The sequence below is a fragment of the Podarcis filfolensis genome (assembly GCF_964270895.1).
Source record: "Podarcis filfolensis genome assembly, chromosome: 9".
Classification (NCBI taxonomy): domain Eukaryota; kingdom Metazoa; phylum Chordata; class Lepidosauria; order Squamata; family Lacertidae; genus Podarcis; species Podarcis filfolensis.
In genome coordinates this window covers 16,329,921-16,357,305 of record NC_139610.1, presented here as the reverse complement: position 1 = coordinate 16,357,305, position 27,385 = coordinate 16,329,921, and the positions used below count along the sequence as shown (strand labels likewise).

General features: G+C 43.3%; 1 protein-coding gene across 2 annotated transcripts in view; it reads right to left on the bottom strand.

The window, feature by feature from the left end:
* Window positions 1–23,260, bottom strand: part of DTHD1 (death domain containing 1) — a 31,233-nt gene extending 7,973 nt beyond the window's left edge. The window contains exons 1-6 of one of the 2 annotated variants that reach the window (XR_014538633.1): window positions 22,846–23,260; window positions 16,588–17,380; window positions 15,768–16,101; window positions 13,890–14,069; window positions 5,099–5,343; window positions 465–629 (exon numbers count right to left, since the gene is read on the bottom strand). Coding sequence is in view for 1 of the 2 variants with exons in the window: in XM_083572073.1 (XP_083428199.1) it covers window positions 465–629; window positions 5,099–5,343; window positions 13,890–14,069; window positions 15,768–16,101; window positions 16,588–17,380; window positions 22,846–23,104 (1,976 nt within the window). In the remaining variant the exon portion in view is untranslated. The remainder of the gene's footprint in view (window positions 1–464; window positions 630–5,098; window positions 5,344–13,889; window positions 14,070–15,767; window positions 16,102–16,587; window positions 17,381–22,845) is intronic. The other variant, XM_083572073.1, reaches the window with a different exon arrangement.
* Between the last annotated feature and the right edge of the window lie 4,125 nt (window positions 23,261–27,385).

The window sequence follows — 27,385 nt, the reverse complement described above, 5'->3', positions numbered from 1 at the left end:
CAAGACTGTCAGTTGTGATTGATGCAGTTTTCATTTGCATCAAGTCACTAGGAAAACCATTTCACTATGTTCAACCATTTTATTGGTGAAATATTATTATTGTTGTTGTTATAGATCAAGAACATTTCTCTGTACATTCTACCGTCTCCGTGTTTAAATATATTAAGAAGGGGCATCATTAGATTAAAGAACGTTATTAAAAATAAATAAATCTGAAGCGTGTCCAATACATGGTACTCTGAATTTCAGGGCTGGTTCTCACATTCATTCATTCATTTTCTATAGCCTCATCGTGGTGACTTTCTTATGCAAATGGAAGCTGAGCCATATTTAGACATCACCAAGCCAAGAGTGAAGATGGATGCAGTGTGATGATGGTTTAGCCCCACTCCCAAGGACAAATGTCTTCTCCAAGCAAATCCACTGCTGCATCTGCAGATGTAAAGGATTTGATTTTGTCTTACCTGTCTAAGGGCTCATCCAGTTCAAACGACACGAGGCCATTACGTGCATTTTGCACCGCGATCTCATCCAACACTCCCCATTCCTCTTCTCTGCTTCTGTACCCCAGTAATTTTAAGGATTCGTGGAGATTCTCTCCATGCTTTCTCGGAGAGGCACTCATTGCCCTGGAGAATCACAAGACTCAATAGTTACTTTAAAAACAACAGCAACCACAGCTTTCTGGAAATCAAAACTCTTGTGAGAATCTGAAAATCTCTTTCTGTAAAATAGCATAAGCTGCTATATACAATAACAAACAATACAAGCAGCACGAAGACCAGCATACAGTCGTACCTCGGGTTACATACGCTTCAGGTTACATACGCTTCAGGTTACAGACTCCACTAACCCAGAAATAGTGCTTCAGGTTAAGAACTTTGCTTCAGGATAAGAACAGAAATTGTGCTCCAGCAGCGCAGTGGCAGCAGGAGGCCCCATTAGCTAAAGTGGTGCTTCAGGTTAAGAACAGTTTCAGGTTAAGTACAGACCTCCGGAATGAATTAAGTACTTAACCTGAGGTACCACTGTATTAGATAGCACTGCAATTCTTATTGCATGATATACATGATTTAGTACAACAAAAACAAAATGTGTACACTTGTAAATTCTCTAATATATTTGAAATCAAATGAACACACGTATGTCAATCTTTGTTCTTCTTATTGTAGTTGTAGCATATGGGTTGTAATGTGTGAAGTTTATATAGTTTTCATGTACACAGGTCCTTGTGTCATTTTTGAATTCTTTTGTTGTTGTGCTGTAGAAGATTCCAGCGGAACAGTCAGATTATCCGGGATTGCTGTCCTACGTTGTTATTCACTTACTACTTCAGCACCATGAAGGCCTAAAAAGTTTTACCGCTTAGCCCACAGCATAGCATCTATTACTTTGTTTCAACTATGTTATACTTCTACGGACTTTCAAAGATTGACAGACGTGTGTTCATTTGATTTCAAATATATTAGAGAATTTACAAGTGTACACATTTTTTTGTTGTTGTACTAAATCATGTTTTCAAAAAATAGTAGAGTTGGAAGGGACCATGAGGGTCATCTAGCCCAACCCCCTGCCACACAGGATTTTTTTGCCGAACATGGGATTTGAACCCATAACCCTGAGATTAAGAGTATTATGCTCTACTAACTGAGCTAGTTCTGTTGTCCAAAGTGAAAAGTTAACCTCTTCTGTTTAGATCCTTTCTAGTCAGTAGTCAACACTGGTGGTTTCCATAACTGCCACCAATGGCCTATGTTAAAGCTAGCATTTCACATTATTTCCAGTGTTCACGTTCTGGGTGCCAATGCTTGGGTAGCCAAAATTGTACCACCCATGCACAAGAGTCAGGAGTTTTGGAGGAATCACAAGAAGTACAAAAAACAACAACACAACAACACAAAACAAACAAACAAACAAACAAACAACCACACTTCTGAAAAAATGCTAAGTGGAAGAGACTTGCTCCACCGCAACCCCCCCGCCCCACAACAATTGCTCAGTGGAGACTGAATGTGCTCAGTGAACATAGAAGGTGTGACCAGAAAGTTCGGTGAATGGTCACAGAAATCAGACAGCGAGAAATATTCGAACATACAATCAGCATCGGAAACCCACGAAATGCTCACAATTGTGTGCAGAGTTGAAGCTGTAACTCGAAAGACAGTATATGAGTGGTTTAAGCATTTCTGTGAAGGGTGGAAAACCATCAAAGATGGCAGACCGTCGATGAGCAGAACAGAGGCAAATGTTGACAGAGTTTGTGAGTTATTGATGTGGGATCAGTGTTTGTCTGTCCGAACGATGGTGGAAGAATTGCATATTCTGCATGAAATCGTTACTGAGGTTACTGAGTTGTCCCACCCTCCATATTCTCCCAATCTGGCCCCACTGGCTTTCCAAAACTGAGAACTGTAACATTTTACAAATCCAACTGCTGTGATGCGGGAACTGAAAGCAGTATGAAAAGAGGACTTCTCCAGAGGTTTCCAACAGTTCTATGAACGTTGTCAACAGTGCATTGTATCAGAGGGGGCTTATTTTGAAGGCCTGCAATATTCAAATATTTCTCGCTGTCCGATTTCTGTGACCATTCACTGAACTTTCCAGTCTCACCTTGTTGACCAACTGTTGACAGGGGAAATGGAAACCTGAGAGGACAGCGTGTAATGGAACAGAGTGACTGGAATCCAGAAGAGCAGCATTCCACATTGCACTGTTTTGTTGTACATCCCTCTTGTTCAAATAAAACCACTTTCTGGAATGTATCTGAAGCCACACCTTTTAGCAGGTTGGATGCTATTTTTAGAGGGGGGGCGGAATCTAATTTGATTACAGAAAAATAAATCAAATCAAATGCGGAAGCTACCTAGGAAAGGTCGCTGAGAAATTTCAGGCTGGCTTTTGAAGCTCTTGAGGAGCTGGACTTTGTATGGAGGTCCTGAGCTGCCCAGAGGACAAGACTCGCATCCAACCGAATTTGTGTAGGGTTTACCCCTTAGCCTTTTCTTCTCCTGAAGATGTCCTGCTGTCAGAGACTGTGCTGAGGAGGGCTACACTGAGCAGAAATGGTTGGAGCCTCCCCCTCCCCCTCCCCCTGCTCCTGCTCCGGATCCTGAATCTTCCCAGGAGCAGGAGGACAGTATAGATTTGGAACAGTGGTTTGCAGAGGGTCATAGTTCAGAAGGGAGAAGCTGGGAAATACTGGATGGGGAACAGCTAGGAGAAGAAACACTGGGAGAGAGAGGGTTAACAGATTCACTGTCTCTGGAAAGCGTTCATCCAATCTCCCCAAGGTCAAGAAGAGTTCAGAAAGTCTCAGAACACAAAGCACACAAAGCACAGAGGGTATAGACTCAGATTACAAGACGTAGAAGTGATGTGGATTAATAGGGACGGAAGGGGGTGTGAACCTTAAGTGGGAGCACCGCCATTTCTAGGAGATGAGTTCTTTGTTCTCTTGCTGTGATTATTAAAGTTTCTAACTGGTAAGAAGACTTTCCTTTGTTCTGCTTATCTACTGCCACGGGGGGAGGAAGCCTATTCCCTACAGCCTGACACCTGCAAGGCAGTGGAAATTTAGGAGCAGAGTTGAACTCCACTCCCAGGTTGATGAGCCCTTCTCATTTCCCTCTGCAGCAAGTGCAGAAACCGCCTTTTTGACCATTGGTCCCACTATTGGTCCCTTCCACTCAAACAACCAGAGCCTGTCTGCAGGGGAAGACCGTGACTCACCCAGTCTTTGAGACCCACCAGCCACCCTCACCTGGTTTAGCCGGCCAGTCAAAACCATTCCCTTGGTGTGGCCACTGTCACATGCTGACAGCCTCTAGGAGCCACAGGTGAGAGCTGAGTGCAGGGTGGGGCCTAGAAGTGGACAAACTACCACCAGAAGCAGCATGACTTGTCCCCCCACCAAAGGTTCTATCCCTTCCCTACCCCTCCATGCACCCCTTATTGACTCTGGGGTCCAGTAATATCTGATGCTTTGTCACTCACAAAACGTTGCCCTCTCTGCAAAGTGAGTACCTACAGGAATGGGTTTGAAATATTTATATGTTTCATTAAAAAATATTCATATACCAGCTTTCGGCATAGGAAAGGTCTCCGAAATGTAAGGATACATCTTAATACAATAAAAACTGGCAGCAGGAGAAATTTTAAAAAACCACCACTTAAAAAACAGCATGGGGGAAAAAGAATACAGTGGTACCTTGGTTCTCAAATGCCTTGGTACTCAAATGCCAAGAACCCAGAAGTAAGTGTTCTGGTTTTCTAACATTTTTTGGAAGCCAAACATCCGATGTGGCTGTTGGCTATTGTTTCTGGGGCACCTGCACCAATCAGAAGTTGCACCTTGGTTTTTGAACGTTTCAGAAGTCAAATGGACTTCGGGAATGGATAAAGTTTGGCGCTTTTGTTTTTGCTGTTTATTTTACGTTTTTGTTTTGGGGGCTTTTTCAGTTAATATGTTTTTGTGACTGTGTGGAACCCAGTGCAGCTAGTGATTGATTGATTGTGTGACTGTGGAAATGGATAAAAGCCCCCCATCCAAACAATGACTATCATCAGTGCAGGTAAGAATTTTTATTTTATTTTAATTTTTATCATCTACAATACTGTCTTATTTATTTTATAGTACAGTACATTGATTCTTGCTTTCATTTTATGGATCAATGGTCTTGTTAGATAGTAAAATTCATATGAAATTGCTGTTTTAGGGGTTGTTATTAAAAGTCTAGAATGGATTAAACCGTTTTGCATTACTTTCTATGGAAAAGTGTGCCTTGGTTTGGAACGCTTTGGTTTTGGAACGAACTTCCAGAATGGATTACGTTTGAGAACCAAGGTACCACTGTATTCATATACCAGCTTTTGGCATAGAAAAGCCCTCTGGGATGTAAACATACATCTTAATACAATAAAAACTGACAGCAAGAGAAGTTTTTAAAACAATCACTTAAAAAACAGCATGGGTAGAAAAGAATAACCATAATCTGAAAAACCCATTAAAAGCTTGGAAACTTAATGTCATCTGTTGTATTTTTAAGAAATAAAAAAAATGTAAATGCATAGTTTCCAAGGAACTGTTTTGTCTCACCGAAATTGATGCACAGTTGTAACTCTGGGTATGGATGCACTCATAGCTCTCCCCTGGTCTTTCTCATTCCCTTCCATCTTCTTTTCTTGATTTGGAGGGCAAGGCAGAATAATTGTGATGGATTTGTTGAATGGCCGCGATGAAGGATGTTGCAGATGCACCAGAGGGCTAGTAGACACCACTGAATGATACATGTCGTTCTTTGTTTTTAACATGGCAATCAGGGAAGGCTCAATTGGTTGTACCTGCATAAATATTGTGGTTTTAGGATTTTAGCATCACTTGTTGCCAGAAAATCTACATTTCTGAAATTTGCCTTCATACCAGTGAAATAAAAATGCTTCCCCACCCTCTTTCATTCACCTTGTTACAAATATTCTTTCTAGCAGGAAGTTTTAAAATGGCATTCTATCTATACTTAATTAGTCAACATGAAGCATGCTTTAATAAAACTTTCACAATGTGTCTGTATTGATGCCATGCAGCTTTTAATGAGTTGCACTGTTATAGTATCAATAGGATACAGCTGTAATCCTAAACACACTTACTAGGAAGTAAACCCCATTGGACATAGTGGAACATCCTTCTGAGATCACACAGGACTGCAGCCTGTTTGTGGAACAAATACCTACCAGAATTAGGGGAAAGCGTGTTCTCCCTAAAATGAGAGTGCGGGTTGCGGTGTGGGCCACCAGGCCAGCCCTGTGTTTCCAGGAGGTTAATGGCTATTGCCTGGTGCAACGATTGGCTGACCGGGTTGCTGGGGCAAATTTCATTTAGCAAATTGGTGGGTGGGACCATAGTCTTTAAATATTGGGGCACTCTGCCTTTCGCTTTCTCTTTAGCAGAGTGCATCGGATCACCCGCCCACTCGCCCTGTGTTCCGGTTGACCTTGCTTTGCCTGTCATGGGGTCATCTGCCTTGGTGCAGGGGCCTAGTAGGAATTTTGCCATTTGGCTGATTGGCTGGTGCCATTTGGTTTTTGCCTACTACTTAGCAATTCGTCACAACTTGTAAGGTTGCGGTTAGGCATTGGTTATAAAAAGCTGGTGGTGGAGGGGTCAGGATAGGCTGTGCCTGCCCCTCCAATGGTGCTGGAAGGGAATTCCATTAAAGGAATCCTGGGGCTTGCCACGATTTCGTCCAATCTCTGAAATGGGACCAGGGCCAGCAAGCCTTGGGGAGCTGGTTGGGTGAGTGGTGAGGGACTGACGCTCAGCTCAACTGATCCCCAACATTGTCTTTCCCTTCAGCTGGCTTCCGATGGAGTTTGGAATGTCAGTTCTGTCCCAGGCGGGGGGACAGATAGTCATAACCAATGTCTAAGCAACCACTCACAGATTTTGTATTTTAATAAAGTTGTGGCCAAAATAGTGCCCAAAAACCTAAAACTAAAATTATGTGTGATGTGTGAATTATTTTGAGGGGTGGCTTGGGGACCTACACACGCAACTAGTTTAAAAGAGCAGTACAACAGAAAGCGCTGATTGGTGTAAAAGAGTTAGAATAAGAGAATTGTCCATGTTATTACCATTATTATTGATCATTCTTCACAGTCAAGTAGGCCCAACATCTGTGGGCAGAACCATTGGGATGACCTGAACCATCAGGAGTTCCCATCACCAATCCAACAAGCTGATTTACAGATTCCTGGGCCTAACACTCCTGGCAGCATCCTACATTTTAATCCCCCCCCCACCACAATTTCTCTGGGGCCCTGGCACAGTGTTGCTCCAGGGCCAGCTAGACTGACTGGTGTGTGTGTTGTTGTTGCACCTGCCTACCCTCTCCATGGGGGGATGCCGAAGGATCCTGTCAAACGTGGCACCAGTCCTGTATTATTTGTTACATTCATACCCCAACTTTCCTCCAGAAAGCTCAAGGTGCCCTATATCTTTCTCTTCCTCCACATTTTATCCTCCCAACAACCCTGCGAGGTTGGTTAGGCTGAGAGTGATTGACTGGCCCAAGGTTACCTAGTGAGCCTTGTAGCAGAGTCCATAGCCTCCAACATTTCTCTGGTGAAAATACACACATACCCTCCAATATTTCTTCAATGAAAATAGGGATGTCCTATTCCATACCCTCCAACATTTCTCTGATGAAAATGGAGACGTCCTACCATATCCCTAAATATTCCTCCAATGAAAATAGTGATGCCGTAAAGAAAAGAACATTTCGGGGTCAGATCAGAAACTGGGACAGCTTTTGTAAATCAAGGACTGTCCCTGGAAAGCAGGGACACTTGGAGGGTCTGGGAGTGGGGATTTGAACCCTCGTCTCCCAGGTCCTAGTCTAGCACTCTAACAGCTACACCATACTGCTGTATGAGTATGATGCTTTAGAACAGTGGTTCGCAAACTTTTTTCTCTGGGCCACACTTTCAGAGTAAACATTTCCTGGCACCACATTGAATTTCTTATTGATAAGAAATACCTTGAAAAACACCAAGATTGTCCTCAGTATCACTTAATGCTCTTGTTCTCATTTTGATACTATACTATACTATACTATACTATACTATAGTGGTACCTCAGGTTACAGACGCTTCAGGTTACAGACACTTCAGGTTACAGACTCCGCTAACCCAGAAATATTACCTCAGGTTAAGAACTTTGCTTCAGGATGAGAACAGAAATCGCGGCAGCAGCGGCACGGCGGCAGCGGGAGGCCCCATTAGCTAAAGTGATGCTTCAGGTTAAGAACAGTTTCAGGTTAAGAATGGACCTCCAGAATGAATTAAGTTCTTAGCCCGAGGTACCGCTGTACTATATTACAGTCAAACCTTGGTTTCCGAACGCCTCCGTTTTGGAACGTTTCAGCTCCCAAACTCCGAAAACCCAGAAGTAACTGCTCCAGTTTTTGAACAATTTTCAGAGACCGAACATGCTATGGAGCTTCCATTTTGAGTTTCCCTATTGTATGGAGACTTCCACTTTCAGTTTTCAGTTATCGAACGTTTCGGAAGTCGAATAGTCTTCCAGAACGAATCATGTTTGACAACCGAGGTTTGACTGTACAATGAAATGTTCAAATGTTTGTTTGACTGTCCTTGAATCTTCCCGCTCCACTTGCAATTCCTCTCCTGCCACACCAGTGTGATGCCCCACACCCTTTGAACGCCACTGCTATAATAATAATAATAATAATAATAATAATAATAATAATAATAATAATAAAACAACAACTTTTATTTGTATCCCACCCTTCCTGGCTGAAACCGGGCTCAGGATGGCTAACATCAAATATATAACATTGGCATAAAACAATAATTAAATTACCTCCTAAAAAAAAGTCAGGATCAAATTGAAATCTAATAATAGAGAATAACACCAGCAAAATGGTACTCCTTGTCCCACAGACAACTGCAATCCGAAGTCCTGTTCAGCAGCTCATTTTGTTGGCAGTGGGAGGGCACTTTCAGAAGGTCAAGGGAAGGTTGTGCCAATCCCCAGCCCTTGGACTACTTTCAAGTTCTCCATTTTGAGATGCATCATTTCACTAAAAATAACGGCCCAGAAACTTGCCATTTTTACCAAATCCATTCTTTCCTCTGATTTAAGACCACTATGAAGCAACGCATGGGGCTGTTCTCCCATTTCGCATGACGAAAGCTCACTGACTACACAGAACGATGGCCACAGGCCATGACCCAATGCTCTCATGTACATACAAGGACTTCCCTTTTCTATAAGCGAATGAATGGCCTGACTGCACAGAGGGGAATCCCCCTTCTCTCCATGGAGAACTTCCCTTTATACTTCTGGCAGATGGGACTGAGTTCCTGAGGGCATCTGCCGAATGGAATGAGCAACAACTTCTGCTCTTGTTTTGCTGCCTACTGTAAAGCAAAATGTAGATTAGAACAGCCAACAGAGAACAACCAACTGCCAAAGCACGTGGAATATAAAGAATTCATTTGAGTCAGATTATCTCTTATTCGTTTACTAATTAAATGCACACCAAATGGTTGGAATATCTGCAGAGCAGCTGCGCTAGCTGTTGCTCCCTTCCTTATAATAATTATTGACCCTTTGTTCCAGTTCTGTTAAGCATGGCAGCAGGCCTGGCCCATCTATGAGACAAGGGTAGGCAACTGCCTCAGACGGCAGAATCCACAGGGGCAGCAGATCTCAGTGTATTTGTTCCTGATATAGTTCTTTCCTCACCCATTCTTCCCTGGCGGGAAGGAGAGGTGACATTTTGGGGTCTGCCTCAGGTGTCAAAATATCTTGGGCCGGCCCTGCCTGGCAATCTTTCCTCACTTTATTTAGTTAGAGTTACTGGGCAAACATGGAAATAGGTACGATAGGAGGGTGTGGGTTGGTGCGACGACTGTTGGTGCAATTGATGCCTCCCCGAAACAGGGAGCAACATTGCTATAGCGTGTTCTCCTTCATGGAGAGCACAGGTTGCGGTGGGGGCTAACAAGACACTCCAAAATTGTGGGACGGGCTAATTGTTCATTGGCCACGGTTGCGACTGGGCTTCCCTTGTTGTTGGGAAGAAGTTAATGTTGCCATTTTGTGATTGACAGCTAGAAACGTTAAAACTCCCTGCACGAAGCATAAAGCTTCCTCTTTTCACTGCGTGCATCGGATTGCCCGTCCCCCCTTCCTATATTTAGGGTTGTTCGCATTGACCTTGCTATGCCTGTCATGGGGTCGTCTGCTCTTGGGGCAGGGGCCCGGTAGGAATTTTTGTCCATTTGGCTGATTGGCTGGTGCCATCTGGTTTTTTGCCTACTACGTAGCAAATCATCACAACTTCTAAGGTTGCGGTTAGGCATTGGTTTTTGGTTTGGTTGGTTGAGGGGGCATGGATTGGCTGTGCCTGCCCCTCTAATGCTGCTGCTGCAAGGGTATTCCGTTAAAGGAATACAGGGGCTCACCATTGCTTTTGTCCAAACCCTGTCAAGGGGCTAGGGCCACGCAAGAGCCCCTGCGAGCATTTCGGGAGGGCTGAGGGCAGGTTCCCTGCTCCGTCGCTATCCCCAAAATGTATTCCCCTTTTCTGACTTTTGCAGGCTTGCAAAATGTCAGTCTGTCCCCACCGGGGGCAGATAGTCGCAACCAATGCCTAAGCAACCACTCACATTTTTGTATTTTAATAAAGTTGTGGCCAAAATTATGCCAAAAACCTTAAACGGAATTTCTGTGTGATGTGTGAGTTATTTGGGGTGGCTTGGGGACCTCGACACCCAATTGTCAGAGCTCTTTCCAAGTATGAGTCCTTAGGGAACAATGGACACGAAGAGCTATTTCACCTGTAGGTTATCCAAACACAGTACATCATGCTGCTTGCCCGTTCTGGCAGTACCTGTCCAACCAACATCAGCAAAGTGTCTCAGGAGGAGAAAGCAAGCACACAGACAGGCTCCCAGAATTGTAGGGCATAATGGAAGAAGAAGAGTTTGGATTTGATATCCCGCCTTTCACTCCCTTTAAGAAGTCTCAAAGTGGCTAACATTCTCCTTTCCCTTCCTCCCCCAGAACAAACACTCTGTGAGGTGAGTGGGGCTGAGAGACTTCAAAGAAGTGTGACTGGCCCAAGGTCACCCAGCAGCTGCATGTGGAGGAGTGGGAAAGCGAACCTGGTTCCCCAGATTACGAGACTGCTGCTCTTAACCACTACACCACACTGGCTCTGTGATTGAATGATAAAGACGACAGACAAACCCAAAATACCTCCCAGGAAAAATGCAGCCACGCAGGAGCTGAACAACGAACTGCATAGTTAACATTGCAGGATAAATACGCAAGGGTAAATGTCTAGCCGTTCTTTCCCAAGCTTTTACTGCCACCCAGGGATGAAGTGAATGACAGCCTCTATTTCTCAATATCAAGAATCCCTTAACAGGAACAGCAACAACTTAGGCTCCCAGCCCCTGTACTAAAAGGAAGCTGAGCAATATATTGGCAGTTGCATTTATGAATTGCTTGAGATGTTGTCTTAAGAAATGCACAATTAGTTCTACATTGTTTGAGTTTGTTTCTTGAATGGTAGCCTGCCACATAGCAATACCCTTTTGAAACCAAGGGCCAAAATCCATCTTTCTTTTATTGTGCTGTTAGCAACCATGACTGGTTGTTGCTTTTTAATTAATACCAGCCATTTTTTTTGGGGGGGGGTAGGGATCACAACATACAGGGAGGTTTTTGTATGAGGATCATTCCTCCCCAGGAATGATTCTCATACCAAAAAAGAAAATCTATCTTTGGGGTTGGGAAAAGCTCCCATTAGTATTAATAGAAGCCCCCCAAGATTCATTATCATGCAAGTTGGGATCAGGATAATGGCAGGTTGAATCTCACTTGCACCCATGATGTGGTCTCAATGTTAATTGCACCTGCAAAGCCATGCCTGGTTTTACATTTTTAAAGCACACACACATGCACAAGGCAATAAAAATAAAGTCTAGTTTGGTCCTGAAAGGCCTTTCAAAAGCAGTTTGTTATATGGCACAGAGGTCACTTGTTTAAAGACCTACATTGGCTCCCAGTACGTTTCCGAGCACAATTCAAAGTGTTGGTGCTGACCTTTCAAGCCCTAAACGGCCTTCGCCCAGTATACCTGAAGGACAGTGGCGTAGCGTGGGGGGTGCAGGGGGGGCCGGCCGCACCGGGCGCAACATCTGGGGGGGCGCGTTCGCACTCGCAGCTCTCTGCCCCTACCTGGCTCACTCACTCTCTCTCACTACAGTGCTGGCTGTGCGAATCCGATCCCAGCCCCCGGGTCACCGCCCACTGTGGAGGGGGTGGGTGCCAGGCGTGCGGTGCGGAGAGAGAGCGAGGGACTATCTGGGGGAGGGACAGTGCAGCGGCCGCCCAGCGCAGCGCTGAGCGCGGGAGAGAACCACACCAGACCAGACCAGGCAGCAGCAAGAAGAAGCTGGCAGCGGCGGCAGGTTAGGGGTTAGGGGGCGCAAATTACTTGCCTTGCCCCGGGTTAGGGGGTGCAAATTACTTGCCTTGCCCCGGGTTAGGGGGCGCAAATTACTTGCCTTGCCCCGGGTGCTGACAACCCACGCTACGCCGCTGCTGAAGGAGTGTCTCCACCCCCATCGTTCTGCCCGGACACTGAGGTCTAGCACCGAGGGCCTTCTGGCAGTTCCCTTGCTGTGAGAAGTGAGGTTACAGGGAACCAGGCAGAGGGCCTTCTCGGTAGTCGTGCCTGCCCTGTGGAATGCCCTCCCACCAGACGTCAAGGATATAAAAAGCTGACTTTTAGAATACAGTGGTACCTCTGGTTAAGAACTTTATTCATTCCGGAGTTCCGTTCTTAACCTGAAACTGTTCTTAACCTGTACATCTGAAGGCAGCCCTGTTTAGGGAAGCTTTTAATGTTTGCTGTTTTATCGTGTTTTTAATATTCTGTTGGGAGCCTCCCAGAGTGGCTGGGCAAACCCAGCCAGATGGGCGGGGTATAAATAAATAAATAATAATAATAATAATACAGTGGTACCTCAGGTTAAGTACTTAATTATTCCGAGGTCCGTTCTTAACCTGAAACTGTTCTTGACCTGAAGCACCACTTTAGCTAATGGGGCCTCCTGCTGCTGCCACAACGCCAGAGCCCGATCTCTGTTCTTATCCTGAAGCAAAGTTCTTAACCTGAAGCACTATTTCTGGGAGTAACCTAGTGTGTAACCTGAAGCGTATGTAACCCGAGGTACCACTGTATTAATATTAAAGAAGGGAAAAAAACAAAACTTTGCAGACTCTTTCCTTCACTGATTGCTAACCTTAGGTGTCTAAAGTCATATGGAGTAGAAACCAAGCCATACTTTCTTCCTACACCTGTGTTGTAAGGGGACTCTGCAAACTCAATTCCCTGAAAATGATTTAAAAAAAAAAAGTTACATGGAAGTTATATGGCAGGTCCCACCTACTGGACCTCTCAGTCATGGCCCATGCACTAAACTGTGCTCCATTCCCCAGCTGAGCTTCACCAACATGGCCATGCAGAAACAAATCTTTTCTTGGGTATCAGTTTACTGTAAGTCTTCGCTATGTTCTGAACAGCCACAGCTCTGTGAGCCCTGAGTGTGGGGCACCATTTTTCTACTCTGGGGGGTGGAAGTAGGGGGTTTGATCCTCCCAGCTGGCTCTCACAAGAACCCAGAGGAGGATGAGGGATCTCATGAGGGCTTTAGGTGGACAGAGCAGCCAAGAGCCATTCCACCGCTGGAACCATTTTGCCCATGAGCTACTCCCATGAGCTTTGGCCCAGCTTCTCCTATAGCCATTCCCTGATCTCTGCTAATAAAGCAAGGTGTTTCTTAGAGACAAAGACTTCATTGCGCATCTTATAACTGCAGCTCGTCTTGCTGTTGCTAGACCCTGGAGGACATTAAACGTGAACCTATATAAAGTTTGGTATGCTTATGTCTGGGAATTAATTTTGATGGAAAAGTTAACAGAAAGGGTACGTGGACGAAAACAACATGAGAAACTACATAACTTTTACATAACGTGGTCCTCCTTTATTACATATGCATCAAAGAAAGAACATGCATTTAAACCACCTAAGACACATGGGAGCATGTGGAATGATATTTCTTAAACCAACAACTGTAGAAATATTTTTTTATTTGATTATATTACTAATGTAATTACCTGGACGTAGTTGGGGCTGTTTTTGGGGGGGGGGTGTTAGGGGAAAACTGTATCGGATTGCTTGTATTTGATTATATGTTGTTCTTATATTCAACTAATAAAATATTCTAAAAAATAAAAAAGCAAGGTGTTTATACCCTTTTGCCCCCAGCAATTTTTTTTTTAAGCATACCTTTAGGTGCATTGTTACTCGAGAACTAAAAGTTGACGGAGGCCAGCAAAATGAAATTCTGGGATCCATACTTAGCTTTCGTGAAAGTCCTTTCTTTGGAATGGTGACTGTTTCCGTCTTTAAGCATGAGACCACTGAAAAAAGGCCAAGCTGGCTGGTTTTCACCTCCGCAAAAGTCCCCTGTGTGATAGAAATTAATGAAAAATGCTGAAGTGGATAACGATAAACGAATTCTAACCTGTATGCCAGCATGAATCAGAGGTATAAAAGGAAAGTAACCTGAGAGTTAACAACCACAGTGAAAGATTGCTTTCTCCGTTCTGTTTCTGGGCAACTTTATCTGACAGCCACAGAAATGTAGCTGCTTTGCAGTTTTAGCTACCGCAGAGATATGAGTATCACTTCCTGTGGTCTCTTCCCTCACTGCTTTGGTAATATATCTGAAATATACTCAGAGTCTAGAGTGGATTTCATGCTCTTTATTCAGCTCATAGTGGATAGTGGTGAGGAGGAATGAAAGTTTCCCCAAACTATCTGCTTTATATACATTATTTACACAATGGGCTGCACGAGATTGGCTAATTCCATAATTCTCCTGTAGGCCAATCAGGTTGTGGATTCACTTCCACCTGGAGCTGGATTGGGTGGCTCCTGCCGACCAATCATACTGCTGCATTGTTCTAGGACCAATCAGACTGCTGCATTCTGAATCCTTTTGTTCTAGGACCAATCAGACTGCTGCATTTTGGATCCTATTCAACTCAGTACATAACAATATCAAATAAGGAGCAATTATGTTGGGGGCTGCCCAGACTCGGCAGCAGCACCTGGCATCCGGGGGCAGTTGTTTGAGACCCAGTAGACCGAGTGCGGATCCCTGCCCTGCTAGTGGGATCTGTGAACCTCCATTTTAATTTCCCCAATGCTTTGAAGTGACATTAATGGCAGCCCCTGGTTGGTCAATATTTACATTATATAAAGATATTTCTTATTCTAGATCAGCATTTCTCAGGGATTTGAACCACCGACCTTCTGATCAGCAAGCCCAAGAGGCTCAGTGGTTTAGACCACAGTGCCACCCGCATTCCCTACCCTGCTGCTGTAATTTGTAGCATGACTAACTGCTTGTTTCTTTTGGAGGATTTCAGTGACGGCCCCGATACTCTGCACATGCTCGTCTAGAAGACCTTTGTGATAAAATAAGCTACATGTGGCCAGAGGGGGTGGAGGACCCAAATTCCCTGTTTCAGGTGAGCTCCATCGTATGTGGTTCAGGGTGTGTGATAGCTCTGCTTTCTTCCCATGAATTAGAAACGGGAAGTGATTTCATCTAAAGCCTTCTGGGGTCCCCTGTGATTCTGGACAAACAGAAACAATAGAGCACGTCCTTCTCCAGTACCTATATTATAGACAAATCCGTATTAACCTCATCTCCCCACTACTCCATAAGTACCCAGGGCGCACAGGACAATTCTATACCTCCCTGCTGCTTTCAGATACCAACCCTGCTACAACATACAGTGTTGCTAGGCTCCGCATAGCAGCATTCAAAATCCGTCGGTTGATGTCCTGCGCTACAAACTAGATTTAATGACCACCCATATCAGGGTGCTTTGTAAATTGATAGTCATAGCCTTTTATATACAAACTTTTTTATGCTCTTCCACATCCGTTTAATGCTCCTAACCCTTCTTTTAGATTCTTTTAGCTCTTTTAGATTCTTATAGTCTTTTATATATACCTTCTGTTTTAATAATTTTAGCTTTCCAAAATGTTTTACAGATTGTAAATGATTGTACCCCACCCTGGTCAGTGACCGCAATAAAGATTTGATTGATTGATTGATTGAGCATCAAACCTTGACAATAATTCACTAACCTTCTGGTTTCCTTGGTGCCCTTCCAAGGAGACAGGAGTCAAATAACTTGACCGAAAGTTGACATCAGTCACCTTCACCATAATATCTTTGTACATTCCTCTGTAACGTGAATTAAATGGGATCGTGATGGTGATGGAATAAATGGTTGGTAGGCCAACGGAAGAGCAGCACTCAGCATGGATGACATTGCTGACCAGTTCTTCAGAACCATCCACCACCAGTGAACTCAAATCATTGACAACTTGGATGACTAGATTTTCCAGCACACTGAGATGGGCTCTAATGCAACAGGCTATTTCAGGTTCACTCAGATCATTCACTTTCACAAGAAACCTGCAGACAAAATACAACAGTACCCATATCATCTGTAAAGAAGACCAATAGCTGGAATCGATTTGCAGCTGCTGAACTCCCGAAACGGTTCAGGAACCAAGGCGCGGCTTCCGATTGGCTGCAGGAGCTTCCTGCAGCCAGTTGGAAGCCACAGAAGCCGCGCCGAATGTCTGGCTTCCAAAGAAAGTTCAAAAACCGGAACAATCACTTCCAGTTTTTGATCGTTTGGGAGCTGGAATGTTCGGCTCCCAAGGCCGAAATATTTTTGATATTTGATATTTGATGTTTTATTGTGTTTTTAATATTCTGTTGGGAGCCGCCCAGAGTGGCTGGGGAAACGAAGCCAGATGAGTGGAGTATAAATGATAAATTATTATTATTATTATTATTAGCTGCTTTTGCTGCAACAGACTAACAATGACCCCCCCTCTGGAATTTGTCCCGAAGGCTACTGTTGTGTCCCCCCAAAAGACCATTTGCTCTTACTCTTTAGTTATCCAGCCACTTTCATTGTCCTTTCCTTCCAGCTCACCGGAAGACAGATGCATGGAACTGTTTTTATGCAAGTCTCCTGACCTTGTACAATTTTCTTGGTAGCTTTGGGCAATTTCATTACTTGTCTCCTTTTGATTGACATCTTTGTCACTCCTGCCTGGCTCAGCTATCAGCCTGTAATTCCCATTTCCCATCTGCTTCAGGGCTTCCTTTATCTCTGTCTGTTTTTCCTGATTAGAACACGTCTGCAGATGCTTTATGCTGCTGTTTTCCAGCTTTGTGGACACAGTTACGTTTCCCCCATTGTTTCCTGAACTGTCTTCCAAATCACTGTTTTCTGAATTTTTCTGAGTGGAAGATAGCACTGATTGAGAACCTATTCCATTGTCCTGATTTGGCACTGCAATGGATTTTTGTTGCTGATCTTCATTTTTCACAAATACTGGAAATTCCTGTTCTTTGCCAGCTATATCTTCATTTGAGGATGAACCTGTTTCAGTTTCCACCGTTTTGTCTTCTGTCATCTGGGTTTCGTTCCCCCCTCTCCGTACGGATGAAGGTTCATGAAATGGTTGACTGACACCTGCCAATAACTGCGTGCCATTTGCTTTCTCTTTATCAGCATCACGCACAGATTTCCAAGGGATACACGGAACAAATGGCACGTCATCCGATTTTCTGCAGCTCATTTCAAGCAGATTGTTTTGTAAGTCTCCAAAGTATTTGGCAACATGTAAGATTAACTTGTTTAATTTCTGAAGCCAGTCTGCAAGGCTGCTCCCCTCTGAAGAAGCAAACAGAAATATATGTGACGGGTAATACATTGTTTGTGATCTGTTCGGGTGAAAAGGTTGAGCGTGTCCTTCCATTTTTATACACTGTTATCATTGCCCAACTTGGTTCCCTTATCTATTTTCTACAGCCCTTTGGCTTTTTTTTCAGGGAGGCTGCAGAAAAGGTGGATTTATTCAAGCACTCCCACCTTTACCTGTAATTAACAAAAGATTGCTCAGCAAGACTCCTTCAGTCCCCTAACTTCATCTTAATCCGCAAAGCCATCCCCCATTCTGTTTCTTGGGCAGGCTAGAAGAGTACAGGAGATTGAATGTTGACAACTTGCAAATACTGTGGCACCTTGGTTCTCAAATTTAATCCATTCTGGAAGTCCATTCCAAAACCAAAGCGTTCCAAAACCAAGGCACACTTTCCCATAGAAAGTAATGCAAAATGGATTAATCCATTCCAGACTTTTGAAAACAACCCCTAAATCAGCAATTTAAGATGAATTTTATCATCTAATGAGACCATTGATCCATAAAATGAAAGCAATAAACAATGCACTGCAGTCACACAACCAATCAATCAGTAACTGAACTGGGTTCCACACAGTCTCACACACAACCCCCCCCCACAGAAACACAAACACAAAATAAATGGCAAAAACAGACGGACAGACCTCAGCGTAACACTCAAAACGGAAGTGTGGCACTCAAAATGGAAGTGCGGCACTCAAATTGGAAGCGTAACACTCAAAACGGAGCACGTTCAGCTTCCAAAAAAAGTTCGCCAACTGGAACACTTAATTCCAGGTATGCAGTGTTTGGGTTCCAAGTTGTTTGAGTGCCAAGGCGCTTGAGAACCCAGGTACCACTGTAATTGGAAGTAATGACAGCCTTACCCAAGGACGAGACCCACATGTTTTGGAAATCTAAGTTTTACAGAATGTATGTCCAAGTGAGGCCTTTTCAATCAGACCTTTCCCTGTCGCTTCCGTCTGCCAACATAGCAGTACTTTCAATATGTCGCTCTTTATAGAGTTAAGCAAGTAAAGTACTTTTTATTCTTCAGAATCATGCAGACTCCTTTGAGGCTGCTGCTTTCTTTCCTCTCCGACCTTGATTGCCCAGTTTTGTAACACATGGCAGACTCTGTTCTCATCTCTCATCTCCTCTTTTCTTGTGGAGTATTTTATACAAAAGAGAGGCAGGGAGGGAGGGAAGAAAGGAGGACAGGGGCTTTTGTCCAGGAGTACCTTCTTGGAGAAGGAGAGTACTTTCTTGGAGAAGAATCTAAAAAGGAACTGATGCAGATCCAACATCTACATTAAGGTGAATCTAAGTCACCATTTTCTCAAAAGAAAGCTCCTTTTGTTGCTTTCTTTAGGCTCATGACTCAGAAGCCGAGGCGTAAACGAACTTTTGAGTTAGGTAAAACATTTTTGTCTATTCAATTATGGATATCAGGTTGTAAGCAATATATATATATATATATATATATATATATATATATATGCGCACACTTGATGGTCCCTTGCTATCCCAACTGGAATATGATCTCACCTGTCTGAATGGAGACGGGGGAAAAACATTGCACATAGATAAAGGGAAGAAGACAAAGCATTCTCAGTTTGGATTTAGCTCTGGGTGGAGGAGGGAGGCAAAATAGCGAAGGTCCCTGACTTCTCAAAGCATCTTTCAAGATACTGGCAAGCTGAATTGATGTCATTCAAGAACTTAGCTTGTGTGCCTGCATATTGCTTCTGTCTTGCTCAACCTGCGCATTTGCAAACAGCCAATTTATTACAAGTTGTCTATCCCACCCCCCTGTGCTCTCAGAAGGAATTTGACCTTGCAATGTCCACACCTACAACTTCCTCTAATTTGCGGAAGTGGGGAAAATGAAACAAAGCGTGTTCTCCTTCATGGAGAGCATGTGTTGCAGTGGGGGTCTGCTGAGCCACCCCTCTGTTACCAGGCAGGGTCTCTAAAGATGGCCTGGGGCAGTGATTGGTTCACTGGGTTGCTGGGTGTTATGTACTGAGTTGAATAGGATCCAAACTGCAGCAGTCTGATTGGTCCTAGAACAATAGGATCCAAAAGGCAGCAGTCTGATTGGTCCTAGAACAATAGGATTCAGAATGCAGCAGTCTGATTGGTCCTAGAACAATGCAGCAGTATGATTGGTTGGCAGGAACCACCCAATTATGCTCCAGATAGAAGTGAATCCACAACCTGATTGGCTTACAGTAGAATTCCGGAATTAGCCAATCATGTGCAGCCCATTGTGTAAATAATGTATATAAAGCAGATGCTTTGAGGGGACTTTCATTCATTCCTCCTCACCACTATGAGCTGAATAAAGAGTATGAAATCACTTTGCGACTCTGAGTATATTTCACTGGGGTAAAAGTTATGTTGCAATTTTGGTGGGAGGGGTAAAATGTTTAAATACTCTGCACGCAGCCTGGAGCTTTCTCTTTGCTGTGTGCAACGGATCACCTGCCCACCCGCCCTTGAGTAAGGGGTTGTTGCATTGACCTTGCTATGCCTGTCATGGGGTCGTCTGCCGTTGGGGCAGGGGCTTGGTAGGAATTTTGTCCATCTGGCTGATTGGCTGGGCCATTTGGTTTTTGCCTACTGCGTAGCAAATCGTCACAACTTGTAAGGTTGCGGTTAGGCATTGGTTATAAATTGGTGGAGGAGGGGTTAGGATAGGCTGGGCCTGCCCCTCCATGGTTGCTGTGGAAAGGGAATTCCGTTAAAGGAATCCTGGGGCTTGCCATCTTTTCGTCCAATCCCTGGAATGGGACTAGGGCCGGCAAGCCTTCGGGGAGCATGCGGATGAGAATTGAGGGTCTGTGACTCAGCGCCATTTCTCCCCGACTTGCTTTCCTCCGCACTGTCTTTCGGAAGTCAGTTCTGTCCCCAGGCAGGGGGACAAGATAGTCTTAACCAATGCCTAAACAACCACTCATGGTTTTGTATTTAAATAAAGTTGTGGCCAAAATTATGCCAAAAACCTTAAACAAAAATTAAGTGTGCGTTGTGAGTTATTTGGTGGGTGGCTTGGGGACCTCGAAACGCAATAGCTTTTCATTTATATTTTACAGATGCTTTGTCGTTTTCTTTTTGCCCAACTTCCAGGGCAATGCTGTTTGTCTGGTTGTAGCAAAAGCAACACATTTTTTACAACCTGGTCGTCTGTGCATTACAGTCCAGTTTACTTGCCTTTACTTCAAAAGCCTATTGCAGTTTGAATGTAAGCCTAAATATGATTTGATGTGCAAAATTCTGGAACTGATTCCACATGATTAATAAACTCAATCCAGACAATTTGGATCCCTTCCAGTTAGGATTAAGCCACATCATGGGATTGAAACTGCCTTAGTCATGCTGGTTGATGATCTCTGGTGGGCTAGGGACAAAGGTGAAAGCTGTTTCCTTGTTCTGCTGGATCTCTCAGTGACTTTTGATACCATTGACCATAGTATCCTTCTGAACTGTCTAGAAAGCACTGTTATGCAGTGGTTCAGTTCCTTCCTCCTGGGCTGAGTCCAGAAAGTGGTGTTCTGGAGTGAGTGTTTGGACCTCTGGGCCCTCACTTGTAGGGTGCCTCAGGGCTCCATCTTCTCCCCCTGCTTTTCAACATCTATATGATGCCTCTGGGAGAGATCATCCGGGGGTCTGGGCTGGGTGTTCATCAGTATGCGGATGATACCCAGCTCTATCTCTCTTTCAAATCGAACCAGTGAAGGCAGTGAATGTCCTGTGTGAGTGTCAGGAGGCGGTTGGAGGATGGATGGCAGCTAACGGATTGAGGTTGAATCCTGACAAGACAGAAGTACTGTCTCTGGGGGATAGGGGGCAGGCAGGTGTGGAGGACTCCCTGGTCCTGAATGGGGTAACTGTGCCCCTGAAGGACCAGGTGCGCAGCCTGGGAGTCATTTTGGACTCACAACTGACCATGAAGGCACAAGTCAATTCTGTGTCCAGGGCAGCTGTCTACCAGTTCCATCCGGTACGCAGACTGAGACCTATCAGCCTGAGCTCTGTCTCACCAGAGTGGTGCATGCTCTAGTTATCTCTCGCTTGGACTACTGCAATGCACTCTACACAGGGCTATCTTTGAAGGTGACTCAGAAACTACAACTAATCCAGAATGTGGCTGCCAGACTAGTGACTGGGAGCTGCTGCCGGGACCCCATAACACCGGTCCAAAATGATCTACACTGCCTCTCAGTATGTTTCTGACCAAATTTCAAAGTGTTGGTGCTGACATTTAAAGCCCTAAACGGCCCCATACCAGTATACCTGAAGGAGCGTCTCCACCCCCATTGTTCAGCCTGGACACTGAGGTCCAGATCCAAGAGCCGTCTAGAGGTTCCTTCTGTGAGACAGTAAAAGGAACTCCAAAGGGCTGGAGTGAGCATACTAACACTTTGCTCAAGTATTTAATATGTATCAGATTAAAGCTCTCTAGATACTTCTTGGTAAATGTAAAGGACCCCTGGATGGTTCAGTCCAGTCAAAGGTGACTATGGTGTTGCAGTGCTCATCTCACTTTTGGGCCAAGGGAGCGGGCATTTGTCCACAGACAGATTTCTGGGTCATGTGGCTAGCATGACTAAATCGCTTCCGGCACAATGGAACATTGTGAGGGAAACCAGAGTGCACAGAAACACCATTTTCCTTCCTGCTACAGTAGTACCTATTTATCTACTTGCACTGGTGTGCTTTTGAACTGCTAGGTTGGCAGAAGCTGGGACCAAGCAATGGGAGCTCACTCCATTGTGGGTATTGAAGTTACGACCTTCTGATCGGCAAGCTCAAGAGGCTCAGTGGTTTAGACCACAGCACCACCCTCATCCCCTGTTACTTCTTGGCAACACACTAGTACCCAAAATAGAGAAGGAGGCACAGATCCCTTATGTCAATTTTCTTTTTGTGTTTAGACTTACATGCAAGGGACATTTAAAAAATAGCTTTTTATTGTTGTCTATATATGTTTAAGTGATTATAAGCCACCCCCAGGGGGTGCCTTTATGAGCTGCAGGAATGAATGCTTGTCATAGTATAGAGACAATCGTGTTCACCTCCTAATCTCTTCAGACTGAGGGGTTGTTAAAGCAACAAGAGCAAAATGTGTTTCTAAAGTTGGCAATCTTGCTTGACATGTTTTCAATTTTTGAATATAATGTTATTAAAATTATTTGGTCAATTAAACAACTTTAAGACTGCTTATTTTTAGTGTTTTTTGCCATTTCGTATTTATTTATGATGCTCTCTGTGAATTCCTTAAGCTCTACTCACCTACGGGCCTTAAATAAATTGCAACTGTTTGCTGCTTTCTCTAGAACTTTCGTAATAGAAAACCAATTTCTAAAAATGCATACAACTATGTATGCTGAGTCTTGCATTTGAGCAATTGGTTGCTACATAGTCCTTGATTTACATATTTAGCTTTACTTGCCTTTAATTGAAGCTTTTTTCCAGCCTTTGTCATGAACAACACCCAGCAGCTGATAGGTATTTTGAAGAATCTTAGAAGTATCTTCCAGTTGCCGGCTGAAGGCTTCCATGAGCTCTAGAAGGAGAGGAGTCAGTTTTGGAAGGAATTCTGCTATCTTCTCATTGTCCTTACTGTCACCTTTAAGAAGCTCTCCTAAACTGAGGTTTTGGTGCCCAATCTCTTCCAGTATTTGATCTAGATTATCAGTAACAGCTTCCATGGCCGGCTCGTAAACTAAAAGCAAAAGATTTCCCAGTAGAACAGTTTTCTGAAGAGAGTTTGTCCGCTAGTATTTATTGCTAAGCCTAAGAAACAGTGTACACTTGTCCTATAGCAAAATAAGCACCTGGCAAGGAAACATGGACTTACTGTTGACAATGAAAAAGGAGTTACTAGGTGACAAATAGGTGTGGACTTCCTGGAATAAAGAGAACTGGCGTACAAAAGACGTGTAAAAGATTATGCATGGTATAGGGAGAGTGAATACATGATTAGAAATCTAATGGGTTAAGAGCAAGTCTCATAACTTCATTACACAAATCTATGGTGCAACCACATTTTGAATATTGTGGTTGATTCACCTCAAAAAGGTATTGCAGAGTTGGAGAAGGTTCAGATAAGGACAACCAAAATGATCAAGGGGAGGGAGCAACTCCTCTGAGGGGAAAAAATGGAAACATTTGGGGCTTTTTAGGTTATACAAAAAGTTGAGTAAAGTGTAAAAGATTATGCATGGTGTAGGGAGAGTGAATAGAGAATTTTTTTCCTTCTAAACCAATCATTCTAGAGCCCAGGGTTATCCAAGGAAGGTGGATGTCTGAAGATTCAGGACAGGCAAAAAGAAGTATTTATTCACATAGTGTGCGTAAAACTGTGGAATTGGATACCACAAGTTGTAGTGCTGGTCACCAACTTGTACAGCTTACAAAAGGGCTTCACCCCTAAATGGAATACAAGCAAGGTCCCAACTAAAGAAGAATGTCAACATAAACTGATGGACTATGCTTAGCTTGTGGACCTAACATATAGAGTAAGAGAACAAGAAGAACATACGTTTAAAGAAGATTGGAAAATGTTTATTGAGTATATGGGGGAAATTGTGTACACTTGAAAAAGTTGGCAGCATTAAGATAAATCCAGCAGTGTAAATAAGTTTTGATGGATGTAATAATGGAATACTGAAGGGTTTGGTTTATGTAAAATATGCAGGGATTTATGTTATGCAAAAGGAACCATAGAAAGGGAAGAAGGGCAGTCATTGATATTTTAAGGTTGTTTAAATGACTATTCGAAAATGTAAAACAGAAAATGTAATAAAAATTATAGGAAAAAAAGGATTTTAGACAAATTCATGGAGGATAAGTCTATATATTAAGGATACACTAGCTACTACTAGAGATAGATGGCTATGTTCTAGCTTCATTGTCAAGAGGCACTATACTTTAAATACTAGTTACTGGGAATATCAGGCACAGAGAGTGCTGTTGCACTCAGTTTCTGCTTATAGATTTCCCATGAGTTTCTGGTTGAGCCAAGAGTGAGAACAGCATGTTGGACAACAGGGCCCTTGGGCCTGATTCAACAGGGATCTTCTTTTGAGGCTGGCAACAAATGCTGTCCATTGTGTTTCAAGCACAGGTTCATGTCACTTCAATTATTCTTATTAATTAATTAAATTAATTAATTAAATTATTAATTATTAATTAAATTTAATTAATTAAATTCATTATACTGCCCCATACTCCTAGATCTCAGGGCCGTTCACCACATAAAATCACAATATCAAAAACACAAAGTACATAATGAAAAAACAAACAAAGACAACCGAATAATCCCCCCTTCCACAGCACATTTTAAAAGGGCAACGGGTGTCAATCAATTACAGAAGCACACAACAAAAGCCCAAGTGTGTTTAATCAGAAGTCTCTTTTGGTTCTTCTCATGCTTGTTAGTGTGTTTACTGATTCTTTGGACTTTTCACCTAGCAACAAAAGTTGTTTCACCTTGAATACAGGAGGGTGACCAAGATAGTAAAGGGTATGGAAACCAACCCTTACTTATTAGGGATGTTACAGACAGGTAGCCGTGTTGGTCTGCCATAGTCAAAACAAAAAAAAAAAAATTTCCTTCCAGTAGCACCTTAAAGACCAACTAAGTTAGTTCTTGGTATGAGCTTTCGTGTGCATGCACACTTCTTCAGATACACTGAAACAGAAGTTGCCAGATCCTTCTATATAGTGAGAAGGTGGGGAGGGGTATTACTCAGAAGGGTGCCAACTTTGCTGCCACATACACCCGGACAACACCATTACTGGCCCCAACAACATCACACATACCATCTCGGGACTATTTAATTGCTCATCGTCTAACATTGTATATGCCATCAAATGCCAACAGTGTCCTTCAGCTCTCTATATTGGACAAACAGGCCAAACCTTACGCCAAAGAATAAACGGACATAAATCGGACATCAAGAATCACAAGACAGAGAAACCAGTAGGAGAACACTTCAATCTCCCAGGACATTCTATACAAGATCTCAAAGTAGCTGTATTACTACAAAGGAATTTCAGAAATAGACTGGAAAGAGAAGCTGCTGAATTGCAACTCATTACCAAACTTAAAACCATGGAGAAACCTGGTCTGAACAAAGACATTGCATTCTTGTTTCATTACACATGACAAAGCCATTTTTCACCTTCTCACCCCTTGCTTTTTCCTGTAAGACCTATTGCAGTCGTTAAGAGTCGTCAACAGGCTCATCACAGCTATCTGCCAATCACCCATTCCCACCACCCTTCTGAGTAATACCCCTCCCCACCTTCTCACTATATAGAAGGATCTGGCAACTTCTGTTTCAGTGTATCTGAAGAAGTGTGCATGCACACGAAAGCTCATACCAAGAACTAACTTAGTTGGTCTTTAAGGTGCTACTGGAAGGAAAAAAATTTTTTTTGTTTTTATTAGGGATGGTTGAAGAAGCTGGGCATGTTTAGCCTGGTAAAGAGGAGAGTGAGAGGAGATATGATAGCCATCTTCAAATATCTTAAGGCAGGCTTCCACAACCTCAGTCCTCCAGATGTTTTTGGCCTACAACTCCCATGATCCCTAGCTAGCAGGACCAGTGGTCAAGGATGATGGGAATTGTAGTCTCAAAACATCTGGAGGGCCGAGGCTGAGGAAGCCTGTCTTAAGGGCAGTGATGAATGGATCTACCACTGAGTTGAAGTTAGCCCATCCTCAGTGTTCTATAAATATTTAAGATTTTTCATCTACAGTGGTACCTTGGTTCTCAAACTTAATCAGTTCTGGAAGTCTGTTCCAAAACCAAAGCGTTTCAAAACCAAGGCACACTTTCCCATAGAAAGCAATGCAAAACGGATTAATCCGTTCCAGATTTTTAATAACAACCCCTAAAGCAGCAATTTAACATGAATTTTATCATCTAACAAGACCATTGATCCATAAAATGAAAGCAATAATCAATGTACTGTACTATAAAATAAATAAGACTATATTGTAGATGGTAAAAGTTAAAATTAATTCTTTTTCTTACCTGCTCTGATTATAGTCATTGTTTGGATGAGGGGCTTTTATCCATTTCCTCCGTCACACAATCAATCAGTAGCTGAACTGGGTTCCACACAGTCACAAAAACAAATTAACCGAAAAAGCCTCAAAAACAAAAATGCAAAATAAATAGTAAAAACAAAAGCGCCAAACTTAATCCGTTCCGGAAGTCTGTTTGACTTCTGAAATATTTGAAAACCAAGGCACAGCTTCTGATTGGTGCAGGCACCCTGGAAACAATAGCCGACAGCTGCATCGGATGTTCGGCTTTTGAAAAATGTTTGAAAACTGGAACACTTACCATATTTTTGGCTCTATAAGACTCACTTTTCCCCTCCTAAAAAGTAAGGGGAAATGTGTGTGCGTCTTATGGAGCGAATGCAGGCTGAGCAGCTATCCCAGAAGCCAGAACAGCAAGAGGGGTCGCTGCTTTCGCTGCGCAGCGATCCCTCTTGTTGTTCTGGCTTCTGAGATTCAGAATATATTTTTTCTTGTTTTCCTCCTCCAAAAACTAGGTGCGTCTTATGGTCTGGTGCATCTTATAGAGCGAAAAATACGGTACTTCCAGGTTTTTGGCATTTGGGAACCAAGGTGTTTTAGTACCAAGGCGTTTGAGAACCAAGGTAACACTGTACCTTTAAGTTGTGTCAGTATATGGGATTGATGTGCAAACCAGTATGATTAAGCAGACATTTGGAGACAACGCTCAAACAGACCAATGGTTCCTTCCATAATTGTGCATCGTCTGTTTCATTTGTTCAGCATGCAACATTTCCAGGTTGGCAAATAAAATGCTCCTTGCAGAGAATTTCCAAGCGCCATTTCAAATCACTTTTCAAATGGGCAATTGTATTTTCTTGTATTTTCCAATGATGCTAACGGGAAAGCTCAGGAAAAAAAGGACAATATCAGATAATAAAATCTCTGGCGT